Raw genomic sequence first — 15,571 nt, forward strand, 5'->3', positions numbered from 1 at the left:
TGCATTTTTATGAAAGCAATTTTAGTGTGGCTGCTAGTTAAGTACAATTTCACTAATATTTTTTTTTTTTATTCTTAATGTAAGTTCTTAACTTTGGAGAGCACAAAAACAGAAGTAATTTCAGAGTGATAACTGGTTTATTTGTATCAGATGGTAGACAATTTAGGGAAATGTAACCCAAATCTATAGATGATCTTAAAAGTATTTTGGTGATTGACATCTGGAACAATCTCCTCCCTGGCATGCCACAGGCCCCAATTCTACTCACATTTAGGAAAGTAGTTAAGAATTGGCTCTTCCACCAGGCACAAGGCCAACTGAGTAAGAGATGCACCTTTGGGTGGTTCTGTTATATACTGGTCGCCATTTTATACTTTATACAGATAATCCTCAATTTACAACCATAATTGAGCCCACAATTCCAGTCATGAGTCATGATGGCTGTAAAGCAGGTCACCGCATCACCGTGTCTGATTTTATGACCTTTTTTTGTGGCAGTTATTATGGGAACACTATGGTAATTACATGAACCCATTCTTCACTATGCCAGACGCCAAAAGTAAATGTTGGTTTCCAGCAAAAAGGTAAATTGTGGCTGTGAGACACTGCAAACAGCCAGAAAAGTGGGCCAGTTATCTGGGCCCCGAAATGCATTCATGTAGTTTTGAGGGAGTGGGTGGCGGATGTCAGAACTATGAATCTGGGTCATAAGTAACTTTTTTGGTGTCTGTGATAACTTTGAACAGTTGTTAAGAAACCGGTTGTAAATTGAAAACTATTGTATTTATACTTTGGAAAGACTTATTGTTAAACAGTCAGTTTTTTTATTGCTTGTTTTAATCCTGTACATTATCCAGAATCACATTGTTTGGGTAGTAGCACAGTATTATATATTTTGAAAATAAATAAATAAATGGTTCTGTTTTGTTTATCAGCCTCATTTCTAAAAAATAATTCAACCAGAGTACCAAAGTGATAAAGTGAGGCTGAGTCTTTCTTTTTTTGTTGTTATTTTGTTTTGTCCCTCCCACTCAATTCCCTCAACACTGTCAAACTATTGACTAAGTCTGCATTACTATTACTATTAATCCTCCCATCCTTCCTTTCACCCATCTCCTCTCACAACTGTATGATTGTAACTTTGTTGCTTGTATCCTAACAATTTTTATTGAACTGTTTCCTAGTATGATTTGATTGCTTATTGTACCCTATGACTATTATTAAGTGTTATACCTGATGATTCTTGACTCTTGACAAATGTATCTTTTCTTTTATGTATACGAAGAGCATTTGCACCAAGACAAATTCCTTGTGTGTCCAATCACACTTGATCAATAAAGAATACTATTTCATTCTATTCTATTCTACTCATCCATGGATAAAACTTTAGCTTGTTCTAGGTAGGAATTTTAGATATTATATATGTGAATACACACATAATGTATAGGTGTGAACATATGTTTATTTAAAGAATCAAGTGTGAATATGAATTTATTTTCATATCATTTGTTTGTGTGATTGTCCATTAAATCATATACCTAGACCCATAAAATAAAGACTTTAAAGAATATAGAATGGTCTCTTCTTCTACCACAATATCACAGAACAATCACAACACTCTTAAAACTTTACATATGCAGTAACTTACCATTTGTACTTTATACTATTTTGGACATGTGCCATTTTTGTCTTCCAAGGATCTGCTTTTGCTCATTTAGTTCAAAAATTGATAGAAAATACATTCCGGATTCCCAGAGAATATTAAACTATAATGCATGGTTGTAAAACTTTTTATTCAGGTGGAAGAATATATAAGTAGCAATTATACCAGCCTCCTATTTCAATTTGCCAAATGTGGATTAAAATGTATGCCCAAGTCTAAGGAACAGAGTTTCCAACAAGATTTTATTTAATCTTAAAAAATAATTTTCCTGACATAGTGTTCTGAGGATAGACTTTCAAAGTAATCTTCCTAAGAATTTTTCTTCATATATTTAACCTGCAGATAATATTCTGTAAACCAAACCTGAACCTTGAGAGACATGGTGGCAATGAAAACCAGAACCTTGCCAACTAGAGCATGTTGGTTGTGGGAGTCCTTTTTTTCTCATGCACTTACATTTATTTTGCAACTGTGGAATATGTGACTATTCAATGCTGATGATTATCGTTTGCCTTTTTTTTGTTGGCTTACTGTTGTACTGCGTTATAACCAAGGTGGTCAAGGCAAGGCGGGCCTTTAGAGAATTCTTTATTGCCCTCAAGAATATTCAATAACTGACTCTCCAACAACCAAAAAGACTCCATCCCATGCTACCCTGAAGACAGCCACCTCAGTCCTCCAAACAATAGCCCATAATATTACCAGGAAGGTCCGAAAGACCAGGCATAAAACAAGTGGCAGTCCTGAAAGCAAAGACAGGGTACAAGGCAAAGGCAATTCTGGAGTACAGTCCACAGGGTTTGGGTAAAGCAAACAGCACAGCAAAAAGCAATCCTTGAAGCAAGGCAAAAAGGCACGAGTCAAAGCCAGGGGAATGTAACTCCAAATGAACATTTGTTCCTGGCAAAGAGTAACTTTCCACAGTTTCTATTCCAGGTGTTCCTTGTGAGGATGGCTGATGCAAACCTTCTCCCGAGCAGCTTTGCAGCCCTTCTCTCCGCTTGCCTATGCTCCCCTTTTCATGCCCTTGGATGGAGTGGAGGAGGCAGCTATTCCTCATCAGAGGAGATCTGCTGCCTATCAGCACCACTGCCTATCAGCAGCAGATCCTCCCCTGTGTCTGTGAATGCAGGCAGTTCTCTGTCTGGTCAACCATTTCCCCCAATGACTGAGGGACAGCATCATTGTCAGCCCAAACATGCCAAATGAGACATGTCATTCCTGTCGGATGGTCCCAGTTCCAACTCCTCCTCCTCTTCCTCCTTCTCCTCCTCCAAACTGGGCTCCAATGGGGCCATGACATACTGTAGTTTTATTATTTGCACCCTATCTTGAGAATCATGGTGGACTGGAAGCAGCTATTAATTAAACACAAAAGGGGTTGCCACAAAGAAGAGGCAGTCAACCTGTTCTCCAAGGCACCCAAAAGCAGGACAAGAAGCCATAGATGGAAACTAATCAAGGAAAGAAGCAACCCAGAACTAAGGACAAAATTCCTGACAGGCAGAACGATTAATCAATGGAACTCCAGAAGTTGTGAATGCTCAAAATGTCAACTAAAAAGATACTCCTTTGGTCTTTTTAGCTGCCAGAAAAAAAGGGAGTGGGGGAAAACAAGGCATTCCTTAAATGCCTAGATAATCAACTCAGCAGCCCAAAATAGTTGGAGCATAAGAAGGTTATTGGAGAGCATGATGGATGACTCTTGGAGATGGATGTGCCCCATTGGACAAGTCACATCCAGGGGCTGGGGGGAAGACCAGGGTCAAGGGAGAAATTATGATGTAATTTATTTGGAGAGAAAAATGCCTTAATTAGCTCTCTCTCTCCTTCTTAGAAAGCAGCATGCTATAAAGAATAACAAAGAGAATATTAGAAAATCAGATTAACTGAGACTTACTTTGCTTTTGCTTCAGCATCCTCATATGCTTTATTGGAAACATCATCCAGGCCTCCAATCAAATGTTTGAAAGAGCTGTAAAATTAAGACACAATTTAAAGAAAATGTTTCTGATATAACTGAAGAGTTGCAAAGATTCTCTATTGGGCAAGATCTGCCTAAGGTCTTATAAAATACCATGACAAAATACGCATGTGCACCACAAATAGATTACTATGCCAATGATTTTGATTCAATGTCTATTTCTCAAAAACAAAAGGCTTCCATTGGACCACGAAATCATGATTAACATTGATTTTATTTCTATTTTATTCACTTATTTCATTTTTATCCCATTACAACCAAAACTATTCCTGAAAGTTAATTTAACTCAGTGTCCTCTTGAGTAGAAGGCTCAGAGTTTTTTAGCAGGTGGAAGAGGGAAGATATAACAATAGTTAATAAATAACACTTTTTCGGCATATGGAAGAGAGAGGTGATATAATAATAATAATTAAAAAAAAGTAAATAACATACAGAGAGTATTTGCACCAATTCCTGTGTGTCCAATCACACTTGGCCAATAAAGAATTCTATTCTATTCTATTCTGCATTGGGCAGCATACAAGTTTAATTTATTATTATGGTTTGGCTATCCAGTCTAAACATCTGGCTGACTGCCACCAATAATAATAATAAAAATAAATAAAAGTTAAAAAGAACAAAATAAGAAATGAAACCTGTATGCTGCCCAACTCCTTGTAGTCTTTGCTGATTGCTGTTCCATTTCAAATTACCATGACTGAGGAAAAAAGTATTTTGGAATATATCTAAAATTGAGATAGAAAAAAAAAGGAAATTTTCCAGTATTGAACAAGATGTTTCTCAGCAGTTGTCTTCTCTGAGATTTAATTTCCTCTAACGTAGGAGCAGAATGCATTTTGAGACGTGCTTGGTGCTTTCTGAAGTTGGTTGTTTTCCTGCAGACATTTCATTACCAAACTAGGTAACATCATTGCTAGAGTGTTAACTACTTTAGCAATGAAACATCTGAAAGAAAACAGCCAAGTTCTGAGCACACCGAGGACCTCATTTTAACCCTGAGCTACAAATATTCTCTCTTTTTTTTTTTTTGGTAGAATGCATTTTACTAAATATGAATTTACCTAATATTCTTCCAATAAATATTAAGTTTCTGAATATTTTAACAGCATCAACTGTTATTTCATCCCCATAACCTTGTCTCATATACAAACCCTGAAAAAATTGGAGGACAAAGACTATTAACTTCCCCTTACTCCTTGATTAGCAACATTGAAATTTTCTTCTGTTCATCACATGGGAGAAAGACAATACATTAAAGGTTACTTCTAAGATAAATATTACTGTAATGAGGCACCTAAATACATAAGATATGTCCTTATTCTATCTGCTGAGCATTAATTATAAAAACTTAATGCTTTTATTGCAGAAGATCATTACTTTGACTTGTCATAAGTGATTGACATTTCCTTTTCCCAATAATAAATAAATCTAAGCATCTTCTAGCCAAAATCTGTAAGATAAAAATACTGTATCACTGAGAAACATCAATATGTAGATTTTGTGTCCTGTTAGGGAGAAAAACATTTTATGTCCCGACAAAATAATTAATATGAAATTAAAGAGAGTACCTCTGTCTGACACCCCTTTTTAACAAAATAAGGTCATACCAAGATGTTTATTGTGTCATCTTCACCTTCACATTAGAATGCAACTCAAGCGTTAACTTAGGCCTATCAATGTCAGTTGTCTTGCATTTTCCCCACAATGTAACTTATCAATAGGATTAAAAATGCATGTAAGATCAAGAACTAAGGGGCCACTACTATATTTATGCAGCATGACCTTCAAAGCTACACAAAGTTGCATCCTTATAATGCATTTTATAAAAGGTCCTTATAAAAGCCAGGCTGGTTTGAGTAAGGTTTTCCTTTCTCTGTATTAGACCTCTAATTTGTTTAAAAGCTACTGAGTGCATAGTTTGGAGAAAACATACACAAGGGGTAATAATTAAAAGATTACAATGTATTGTCTTTCTAGTTAAATTGTGTAAATAATACATTGTCTCTAATTGCCAAGCCTTCAAATATTTCACACTAAGTTAGATGAATAAGTATGGGCAGTTTTAGAACAGAATGAGGCACTGAGTATATAGGGTATCAGAAATTGTTCAGAGGAATGTTTCAAGTGAAGCAACATCATGATTGGTGGTACAGTGGTTAGAATGCAGTATTGCAAGAGAACTCTGACTGCAACCTAGAGTTCGACCTTGATGGGGCTCAAGGTTGATTCAGCCTTCCATCCTTCTGAAGTCGGTAAAGTGAGTACCCAGATTGTTGGGGGCAATATGCTGATGTTGTAAACTGCCCAGAGAGTGCTGTAAAGCACTATGGGGTGGTATATAGATCTAAGTGCTATTGCTATCTTGACTCAAATGTCCAGGTACATCTTAGAAGATGGTCAATGTAGTTTCAAGGGCTTTGGAGTGCTCATACAGGTACCTCTTTAATAATCTTCTCAGAAACTGGGAGGGAAGGCAATTGGTTTGATAAAATTCACAAGCTTGGAAAATCTTTGTATCCTTTCAACAAGATGGATATCAACATTATCAACAAAATATTATTAGCAAGAGAATAAAGATATACTTTTAACACTAAATAAAAAGTACCACCTGTCCAATTCTCTCACTTATTTCCTTTTCCATAAATCTAGTTAAAGAAGTCTCTGTGAGAAACTTGCTTTCAGGCCTAATCAACTATTAAGAAGCTAAAAGCATCATTAAAAATACTTTAGGACTGATGATTTGCACAGTCCCAATTCACTATGAATATTTCAGGTAACACAATGTCCCATCAGGAAGTTTTCTCGTAGTCCTGTTACTAATCACCTGTATATGTTCTGATCCTTAAGCTGTAGGCTACACCAACACTGAATGAATAGTTAATTCCTTATGAATAACAGAATCGCTGAAAAACAGTGAAACCGAGTTTCAGCGGCAATTGTATGTGTAAGCATTTATTAAAGCATAAAACCATGTTTTCAATCTTCTATAAAATATTAAGATCAGTTCCCATTCATTGATCAACATAATGATAAAATATTCATATTTGATTAATTAACTATTTATTTAGCCTATGGCAAATGAATTAATAACATATTACAAAGTAGGAATGAAAAAGAATTTGCATATCTCATAAAATTAGTTTTAATAGGTAAATTGAAAAGTTAATTGATAAAATTGCTAGCCAAAATAGGATGCTTCTAATTATCAGCAGACAATTAGTTTTCAATTTTCATATTTTTCAACATGAAGAAAAAATGAGGAAATGACAGGAATAAGACCTAGAAAAGTCCATTGTTAAGGTACAGAGATCAGTAAAAATACCCACAAATTGAAAATGATCATTGGTGGCTTTGTGGCAATAGGATATGGAGGTATTTTTCTATTTCAGGATGTTGGCTACTCAAAATAATTTTGGAAGAGATAATGATTCTGAACCTGGTACTTTTTTACTCAGAAGAAAAATGTAATAGCAATAGTACTGAGACTTATATACTTATATACCACTTCACAGTGCTTTACAGCCATCTCTAAGCAGTTTTACAGAGTCAGCATATTGCCCACAACAATCTGAGTCCTCTTTTTACTGACCTCGGAAGGAATGGAAGGTTGAGTCATTCTTGAGCTGCTCAGAATCGAACTCCTGGCAATGGACAGTGAGTTAGTAGTCTACAGTACTTATTCTAACCACTGCACCACCACGACTCTTATTGCAGCTAACTCCAATTTACATGGCTAGAAATGGAAACAAGACATTGAAACTATGGAAAGAGTGCAAAGAAGAGCAACAAAAATGATTAGGGGACTAAAACTAAAACATAAAAAGAGCGGTTGCTGGATGATGGGTATGTCTAGTTGAATGAAAAGAAGGACTGGGGGTGGGGGCATATGATAGCAGTGTTCCAATATCTAAGGGGTTACCACAAAGAAGAGGGAATCAAGCTATGCTCCAAAGCACCTGAAGGCAGGACAAGAAGCAATGGATGGAAACTAATCAAAGGAGAGAAGCAACTTAGAACTAAAGAGACATTTCCTGACACTTAGAACAATTAATCACTGGAACAAGTTGCCTGCAGAAGTTGTGAATGCTCCAACACTGGAAGTTTTTAAGAAGAGATTGGACAACCATCTGTCTGAAATGGTACAAGGGTTTCCTACCTGAGCAGCAGGTTAGACTAGAGGACCTCCAAGGACCCTTCCAATACAGTTATTCTGTTAAATGAACTAGACAGATAATTTAAAAAACATAGTGTACCAAGGCACCCCACAGTATGGATAGCTTATCCTCCAGGCACTGATATTTACTGTAACTACATTGGACCAGACACCATGATTGGCCATTGTGCTTCCTGGATACAAAGAGAACTAAAAGTTATCCTTTCCTAGCTGAGATCTAATGGAACAATTTGTCTTGGCTCAGCAACGGAGTGCATGCCTGTGTATGGTGGTGGTAGGACAGGAATAGTTATTGTTTTTGCATTCCTTAATGCTAATTTAAGCATTTCCTGTCAGTTTTGACCCCAAAGTTTATGACCTGGCTCCAATTCTCGGCTGGTGCCCTCAACTCTGATTCTCTGGCTCACTTCTTAGGGCTGTTGACAGTTCTCTTTATCACAAAGTGCTCATTACGTTCTGTTTGCTGCCTATTTATGTGACTCATTGCTCTTTCCAAAAAGTGCATCCAAGTGAACAATCCAATTTTTATGATACAGGCTTGCATGGAAATTATCAACTCTCTTTAAGAGAAATGTCTAGCGCAGAAACCTTCAGCAGGCACTACTCTAGAGCAAACATTCTTATTATTCTGTCTAAACTCACTGAATATTGCGGGTGTGTGGAATCGCTATATAAAGGGGATTGAAATTGTCTTGAATAAAGAGGATCAAGTTTGGTATAGCAGCAGAAGCTTACAAAAGAAAGTGGAGTAAAAAAAATTGGCCAGATCCATTAGTGCCATTTTGGGGAGGGGGGGCGGAATTCTCCTAACTTATCTTCTAAGAGAAAACTATATTTCCCTGTTGTTCAATCTAACCTCCCTTCTTCCCTCTTCCTTGCCAAGAACAGAGCATATGCAGAACACCCATTCTTCACTTCCTATACACAGACACACACATATGAATACACACAAGTCCAGAGGTACTTCTTATAAACCCTGCTGGCAATGAAGCTGGAAAGAAGGTCAGAAACCATACTCTGCAAATATTTCAAGGGATTTGGAACGATCTGTCCTTCTAGTGCATCAGCAGCGTAACTCTTGAAAAGCTGAACAGCACAGGACCAAATTTAGTGCGTGGGGAGAAGCCAGCAAGCTGCAGTTTGAGTTTAAAAAATGAGCTATGTGACATTAGAGACTGGAGAGTGGGGAAAAATCCAGCATTATGGGAAAGACAATTGTGTAGCAATTCAGAAGATTGGCAACAACTCCAGCTTAAGGCCACCTTCTCCTGTCTTCTTGTCATGTGATCCAGAGAAGAACATATGTAGCCAGCTTCCCAGTAGACTCATATATACAACTATATAGCCACTGCTGATAAATGGCTTGGAAATAATTCTCTACATGTTTTTGCTCCATCTATCTGTCTGTCTGTCTGTCTGTCTGTCTGTCCGTCCATCCGTCCATCCATCTATCTATCTATCTACTATCCTTCCATCTATCCATCCATCTATCCATCCATCTATCCATCCATCCATCCATCCATCCATCCAATCATCTAGCTATCTATATCTCTCTCCATTACCACCCCCCCCCAAAAATGTTTTCTATGGTAGAGAACTACTGCCAATGAAAAGAATTTAATGCATGAGAAATGGACAAATTAGATTCAAAGCAGATGAAAAAAAACCCCACACTGAAATACATACAAGGGGAATAACAAAGTGACTGATATATTAATATATCAGTGTTAATGGCTCTGTCATCACGACTGTATCTATTTTCATCCTGACAGTATTGACTAATAACATCTTTGTAACTTCAGCCAGCCATCACTGAAAAGATATAAAGCTAATCCTCATTATTTTTATTCTGACACAACAATGATTGGATAACTCAAGAAGCTGCTCTAAATCAAAAGTGTATATTCTAGAAACTGGAAAAGATTGGTGTATATGCCTATAACAAAGAACGAAGATATAACAGAATATGCCAATTATCATACCATTCCTCATGCAAGCAAAGTTTTGCTTAATGTCTCAAAAAAATTAGAATAGAATAACAAAGTTGGAAGGGACCTTGGAGGTCTTCTAGTCTAACCCTTCTGCTCAGGCAGGAAACCTATACCACTTCAGACTAATGGTTATCCAACATCTTTTTAAAAACTTCCAGTGTTGGAGCATTTACAACTCCTGGAGGCAAGTTGTTCCACTGGTTAATTCTTCTAACTGTCAGGAAATTTCTCCTTAGTTTTAAATTGCTTCACTCCTTGATTAGTTTCCACCCATTGCTTCTTGTCCTGCCTTCAGGTACTTTGGAGAATAGTTTGACTCGCTCTTCTTTGCAGCAGCCCCTGAGATATTGGAACACTGCTATCTTATAAGCATAGAAGAGAGAACGGAGAGAGAAATGCCAAAGATCTAAGAATGTCATAGAAAAGACAAAGGGATGTAAGATCAAATAGTTAAGATAGGATGGCTTATGTAAGTGCAAGAGAAAAATAAGGATGTTTAGCTTTGTTTTATTGATAAATGTAGCCGATTCAAGAAAGAGTTAGAAGTAATGAGTGTACAGGAACATCTAATTATACTTTTGAAATAATATTTACAACAATTAAAAAAAAAACAGAGTGATTCAGAATAGGAAAAGGAGTGAGACAAGAATGCACATTGTCCCTGTATGGTTAATGTGAGCATAAAACTGGGTATGTCTAGTCTGATGAAAAGAAGGACAGGGGTGACATGATAAAGTGTTCCAATATTTGAGGGGCTGCCACAAAGAAGAGGGAGTCAAGATTTGCTCCAAAGCGCCTGAAGGCAGGACAAGAAGCAATGGGTGGAAACTAATCAAGGAGAGAAGCAACCTAAGATTAAGGAGAAATTTCCTAACAGTTAAAACAATTAATCAGTGGAACAAGTTGCCTACAGAAGTTGTTAAGTCTCCAACACTGGAAGTTTTTAAGAAGAAATTGAACAATCATTTGTCTGAAGTGGGTATCTTGCTCAAGCAGGGGGTTGGACTAGAAGACCTCCAAGGTCCATTCCAATTGTTATTCTATTTTATGCTATGCTATGCTATGCTATGCTATGCTATGCTACGCTACGCTACGCCACACCACTCTACTCTACTCCACTCCATTCCATTCCAAGGCAGTATCGGAAAGCGAACGTTCTGATACAGAAGACGAACAGTCAGTAAAATCTAGATGACACCAAAAGCAAAAAGTAAGAAGGACTTAAAGAGTAAATATAGACAGTGCAAAAAATGTAAGTTAAAGAGATAAAGTAGTTACCAGAGTTAGTTAATTTAAACAATGCAAACATGCAGATATTTCTGTTTTCTTGGGCTCAAAAATATAAAGAAGCAGAATGTGCTGGAGACGCTAAAAAAAAAAAAAGGATAATTTTAGGAAGAAGCAATAATAAATTAGGTCCACCAAGCATAAGGGTGTTTTTATGACAACAGAGATCATGATAATTAAAGCAAAGTTCCTTCCCAGTTGCTGAAAGCATGGCTGTGAAAGATGTACATTAACAAAGAGTAAGAGAAGGAAGAAAGCAGATTTGAATTATGAGTCAAGAGACTGATACTAAGAGCAGCATGGACAGTAAAAAGAACCAATCAATCAGTCCTGAACCAAATAAAGACTGACTGCTCCCTTAATGCCGTAATCAACAAAAAGAAGCTCAAAACCTTCTCTGTGTTTGAAACCAATGGATGATCAAAAAGAAAAACATCATAAACTTATGTAATGAAATATTGAAACATTCATCTTCTAATGCTTCTAAGCTCTCCATTTTTCTTATTTGTTCTTTATTTTTCCTTTTGGTTTGCATTTTTCCCCTTTTCTTCTGTGTTTGCCTTTTCTTCTTTTCTTTCTTTCTATCTTTTTCTTAAGAATCCATAAAGGAAGTAGAGAAATGGGAAAATGATGAGTTAATTGGATGGTGGATTTAAAAATGCTAGATCAGGGGTGTCAAACTCAATTTCATTGAGGGCCACATCAGGGTTGGGTTTGACCTTGGGGAGGGGCTGTGTGGGCATTGCCGGGTGGGCGTGGCCAGCTTGATGTCACTCGTGTCGGGCGCCTGTATTGGCTCAAGTACTCTACAGCAAAAACAGGCTCCGTTTTTGGCTGCGATGGCCTCCTGCAGCCCTCTGCCAGCAAAATGTAGCTTGGGTGGGCCACGCGCATCCCCCCCAGGCTCCATTTTCACAGGAGGCTGTCACAGCCAAAAATGGAGACTGGAAGGGCTGGGCGTGCCCTCCCAAGTTCCATTTACGCGGGCAGAAGCACCACAGCCGGTCCTTCACTGTTTCCAGGGTGGCCTCACAGACCAGATCTAAGCAACCCATGGGCTGGATCTGGCCCACGGGGCCTTGAGTTTGACATCCTGTGCTAGAGAATACCTATTAGTTATTACTGGAGATTGATACATGCTCAAAGTTCAGACTGACTCAGTGGTATCTAACTAACTATGAAATGGAAAACTATTCTTTGATCTCTCACAGGAACTGATTTATATGGTTTACTACTAGTTTCTCTACTCAACAGCTCCAGGTTTACAATGATTGGCAGTGGTTCTACAGGGACTGAATTTGGGAGCTTTTGAAAGCAAAAGATGTGCTCTACCACTGAATTATAGCTTTCCTGTTTCGGTGCTAAGCTGTTGAGGTTCCAATTAAATCTTATAGCATTAGTAACTGACAAAATCCCTAGATATGTTGGTCCAGATATTACTGCACCGTGACTAGCTTCCTTATAAGCATTGTAAGGTCAAAGGTTGGTGCTCAAAATATCTTATGACATAAATTGATGACATGGGCAAATAATTTTCACAAATATGTCCACAGATATATTAGTTGTTTTTATTGTTCTGTATTTATAAACCACCCAGAGTCTATGGAAATAGGTGGCAATAATTAATGTAATAACAATGACAATAATTCTGAGGATCCCTTATTTCAACAATCAAAATGAAAGATAGAATTTTGATGACGTGATGGAAACTGCAAACAGCCAATTTGTCTCCGATTACATTTAACAAATAGTGACTCCAGGAAATATATTGTCCCATTAAATGTTTGTATATAATTCCCATTAGTCTTGAGGAAGCATTAGAATGTGCTTTAATAAGTACTTTGCTAAAAATGGGCTACTCTTAACCAATAAATAAATAATATGCAATATACAGTATAATTTCCTGTAAGCAATATTCTTAAAATATCATATCCTTTCAAACAAATAATTGGAACGGTTATATTTGAAATTTGATATTTAAACAGAGGAATTAAGAGTAAGAATATTATCCTAAATTTCATAACAGAAATGAGGTAATCAATACAATCTATCAGGATTTTAGAAACCCATCTGTGGATTTTTCAGTACCAAGAACATTGCAGGGAAATAATAAGAAAGCACCAAAATGAAACATATGTCAGCATCATGGCAGTTGTAGAATATGCGTATGGAGCTCTCTGTTCTAACATGAAGAGCTTGGAATAAATGTGGGTAGATCGGGAGCACTTCCATATGAAGATTTTATGCCATTTGTAAAGAGGTTCTGCAGCTCCATGTTCTCATAGCCTTAGGGGTAATGGAAAGTGAGCTGGCTGACTTTTGGCTTGCTTTCACTATTTCTCTGGTCATGTGGCCAGCATGGCTATATGACAAAGTTGCACGAAATGTTGTTACCTTCCCCCTGAACTGGTACTTATTAATCTACTTGCATTTGTATGCTTTCAAACTGCTAGGTGGGAAGGAGCTGGGCCAAGTAGTGGGAACTCAGCCTGTTGCGCAGAGCTCGGGTCTCAAACCTGGGCTGCCAGTTCTTCAGCTGACATGCTCAGTGTTTTTAATCACTGAGCCATCATGCCCATCCCTCAATATACTCAGTCTTAATCCTGTGATGACCCAGAGTGTAACACAAATGTAACAAAATCCAAAACATAAATGAATGTCCTTTAATGCCTCCAATTTGGCCCCACTATTCAATAATACTCAGTTGGAGATAAAACATACTCAAAAATAGTTTTCAAAAGAAAGCAATACAGTCCGAACTTAATGAGCAGATAGAGATGAAATAAAAAACCAAACAAACTACAATGATGAAGTTTCCACAACGGAACAGGAGAAATATTTACCAAATTCAAGGAGATAACAAGGCACAATCTGTTGGAAGGACGCCAACCAAGACAATTTCAGATAAAACACGCTTTGTTTCCAGCATTTGCCAGTACGCAGGTCCAAACTCTTATTCAGTTCTCACACCTGCAGCCCATGAAGAGGATTAAGGCCCTCTCCTCCCAAGGAGACCATGTCTCTCCCTTATCCTCTCCTCCCTGCGTGCCCTAGGATGGAGAGGGGATGGGCCTGGGTCCTCCTCTGACTGCTCAGCCGGCCTCTGCCCTTCCCCAGCCTCCTCCACAACCTCCAGGGCCACACTTCCACTCCCTGTCAGCTGTTCCTCCTCTCCCTCAGAGTCAGACTCCACCAGGGGTATGACAAATCCTTCCAGCCAGCTTCTACTCAGTTCCATATTCTTGTTCTTGATTGAAAATTAGTCTCTACTAAATTCTTGCCTACAACATAGGTTACAATTGTTAGAAAAACATCTAGTAAATAAACTTTGGGGTCATGCTGCAACCACTGCTTTTCATAGGAACTCATAGATCAGAGAATGATGGCCAGCTTTGTCTTATCCAATAGATCTGATTTTGGAAAGGCCAAAATACATCACCGTGGCTTTGAATATGAGGAAGAGGAGACTAGGATGTTTGCATGCATGTGTGTATGTGTGAGCATGTGTATTAGCAACAGCACTTAGACTTATTTAAAGCTTCACAGTTTACAGAGTTTACAGAGTTGGCATATTGCCCCCAACAACCTGGGTCCTCATTTTACCAAACTCACCTTGAGCTAGTGAGAATCGAACTGCTGAACTGCTGGCAGCCAGCAAAGGTAGCAAGCAATACTGCATTGTAATCTCTCTCTCTCTCTCTCTCTCTCTCTGTGTGTGTGTGTATGTGTGTGTGAGGACTAGGGGTGACATGATAGCAGTGTTCCAATATCTCAGGAGCTGTCACAAAGAAGAGGGAGTAAAATCAGTAGTGGTATTTTACGGTTCGGCCCGGTTCTGCCGAGCCAGTAGTACCGATGAGCAGCAGAGACCGAACTGGTTCTCTCCGCCGCTCTGCTGTTAGGCCCACCCACCCGCCTGGGCTCCAACACTCACCTTTATTCCCTGCTTTTGAAGCGCAGCTGCTTTGTGCGGCACAGTAGAGTGCCGTGTGGCAGCTGCTGAAGTGACAGGGAGAGTGCAGGCTTGCAGGAGGTGAGTTGGAACACCTCTGCGCTTCAGCAAAGTGTGTGTTTGATGTGCACGCAAAGCGTGTGCATGCGCGCAAAGTGCGCACACCAAGCCATGCCCACTGAACCGATGGTAAAAATATTTGAATCCCACCACTGAGTCAAAATATTCTTCAGAGCATCTGAAGGCAGGACAAGAAGCAATGGGTGGAAACTAATCAAGGAGTGAAGCGACTTGGAACTAAGGAGAAATTTCTTGACAGTTAGAATAATTAATCAGTGGAACAACTTGCCTCCAGAAGTTGTAAATGCTCCAACACTGGACGTTTTTAAGAAGAGATTAGATAACCATTTGTCTGAAGTGGTGAAGGGTTTCCTGCCTAAGCAGGGAGTTAGACTAGAAGACCTCCAAGGTCCCTTCCTACTCTGTTATTCTATTCTATTCTATTCTATTCTATTCTATT

At 38.3% G+C, this 15,571-nt stretch overlaps 1 protein-coding gene across 3 annotated transcripts in view; it reads right to left on the reverse strand.

Moving 5' to 3' along the window:
- Positions 1-15,571, reverse strand: part of PRKG1 (protein kinase cGMP-dependent 1) — an 864,463-nt gene that overhangs the window by 94,391 nt on the left and 754,501 nt on the right. For all 3 annotated transcript variants that reach the window (XM_087964134.1, XM_087964133.1, XM_087964136.1), the window contains one exon: positions 3,564-3,638. In XM_087964134.1, coding sequence (XP_087820260.1) covers positions 3,564-3,638 — 75 coding nt within the window. The remainder of the gene's footprint in view (positions 1-3,563; positions 3,639-15,571) is intronic.

The sequence above is a fragment of the Notechis scutatus genome, chromosome 4 (assembly GCF_049901735.1).
Source record: "Notechis scutatus isolate UNSWTSFEM ecotype Mainland chromosome 4, rNotScu1.2, whole genome shotgun sequence".
Lineage (NCBI taxonomy): Eukaryota > Metazoa > Chordata > Lepidosauria > Squamata > Elapidae > Notechis > Notechis scutatus.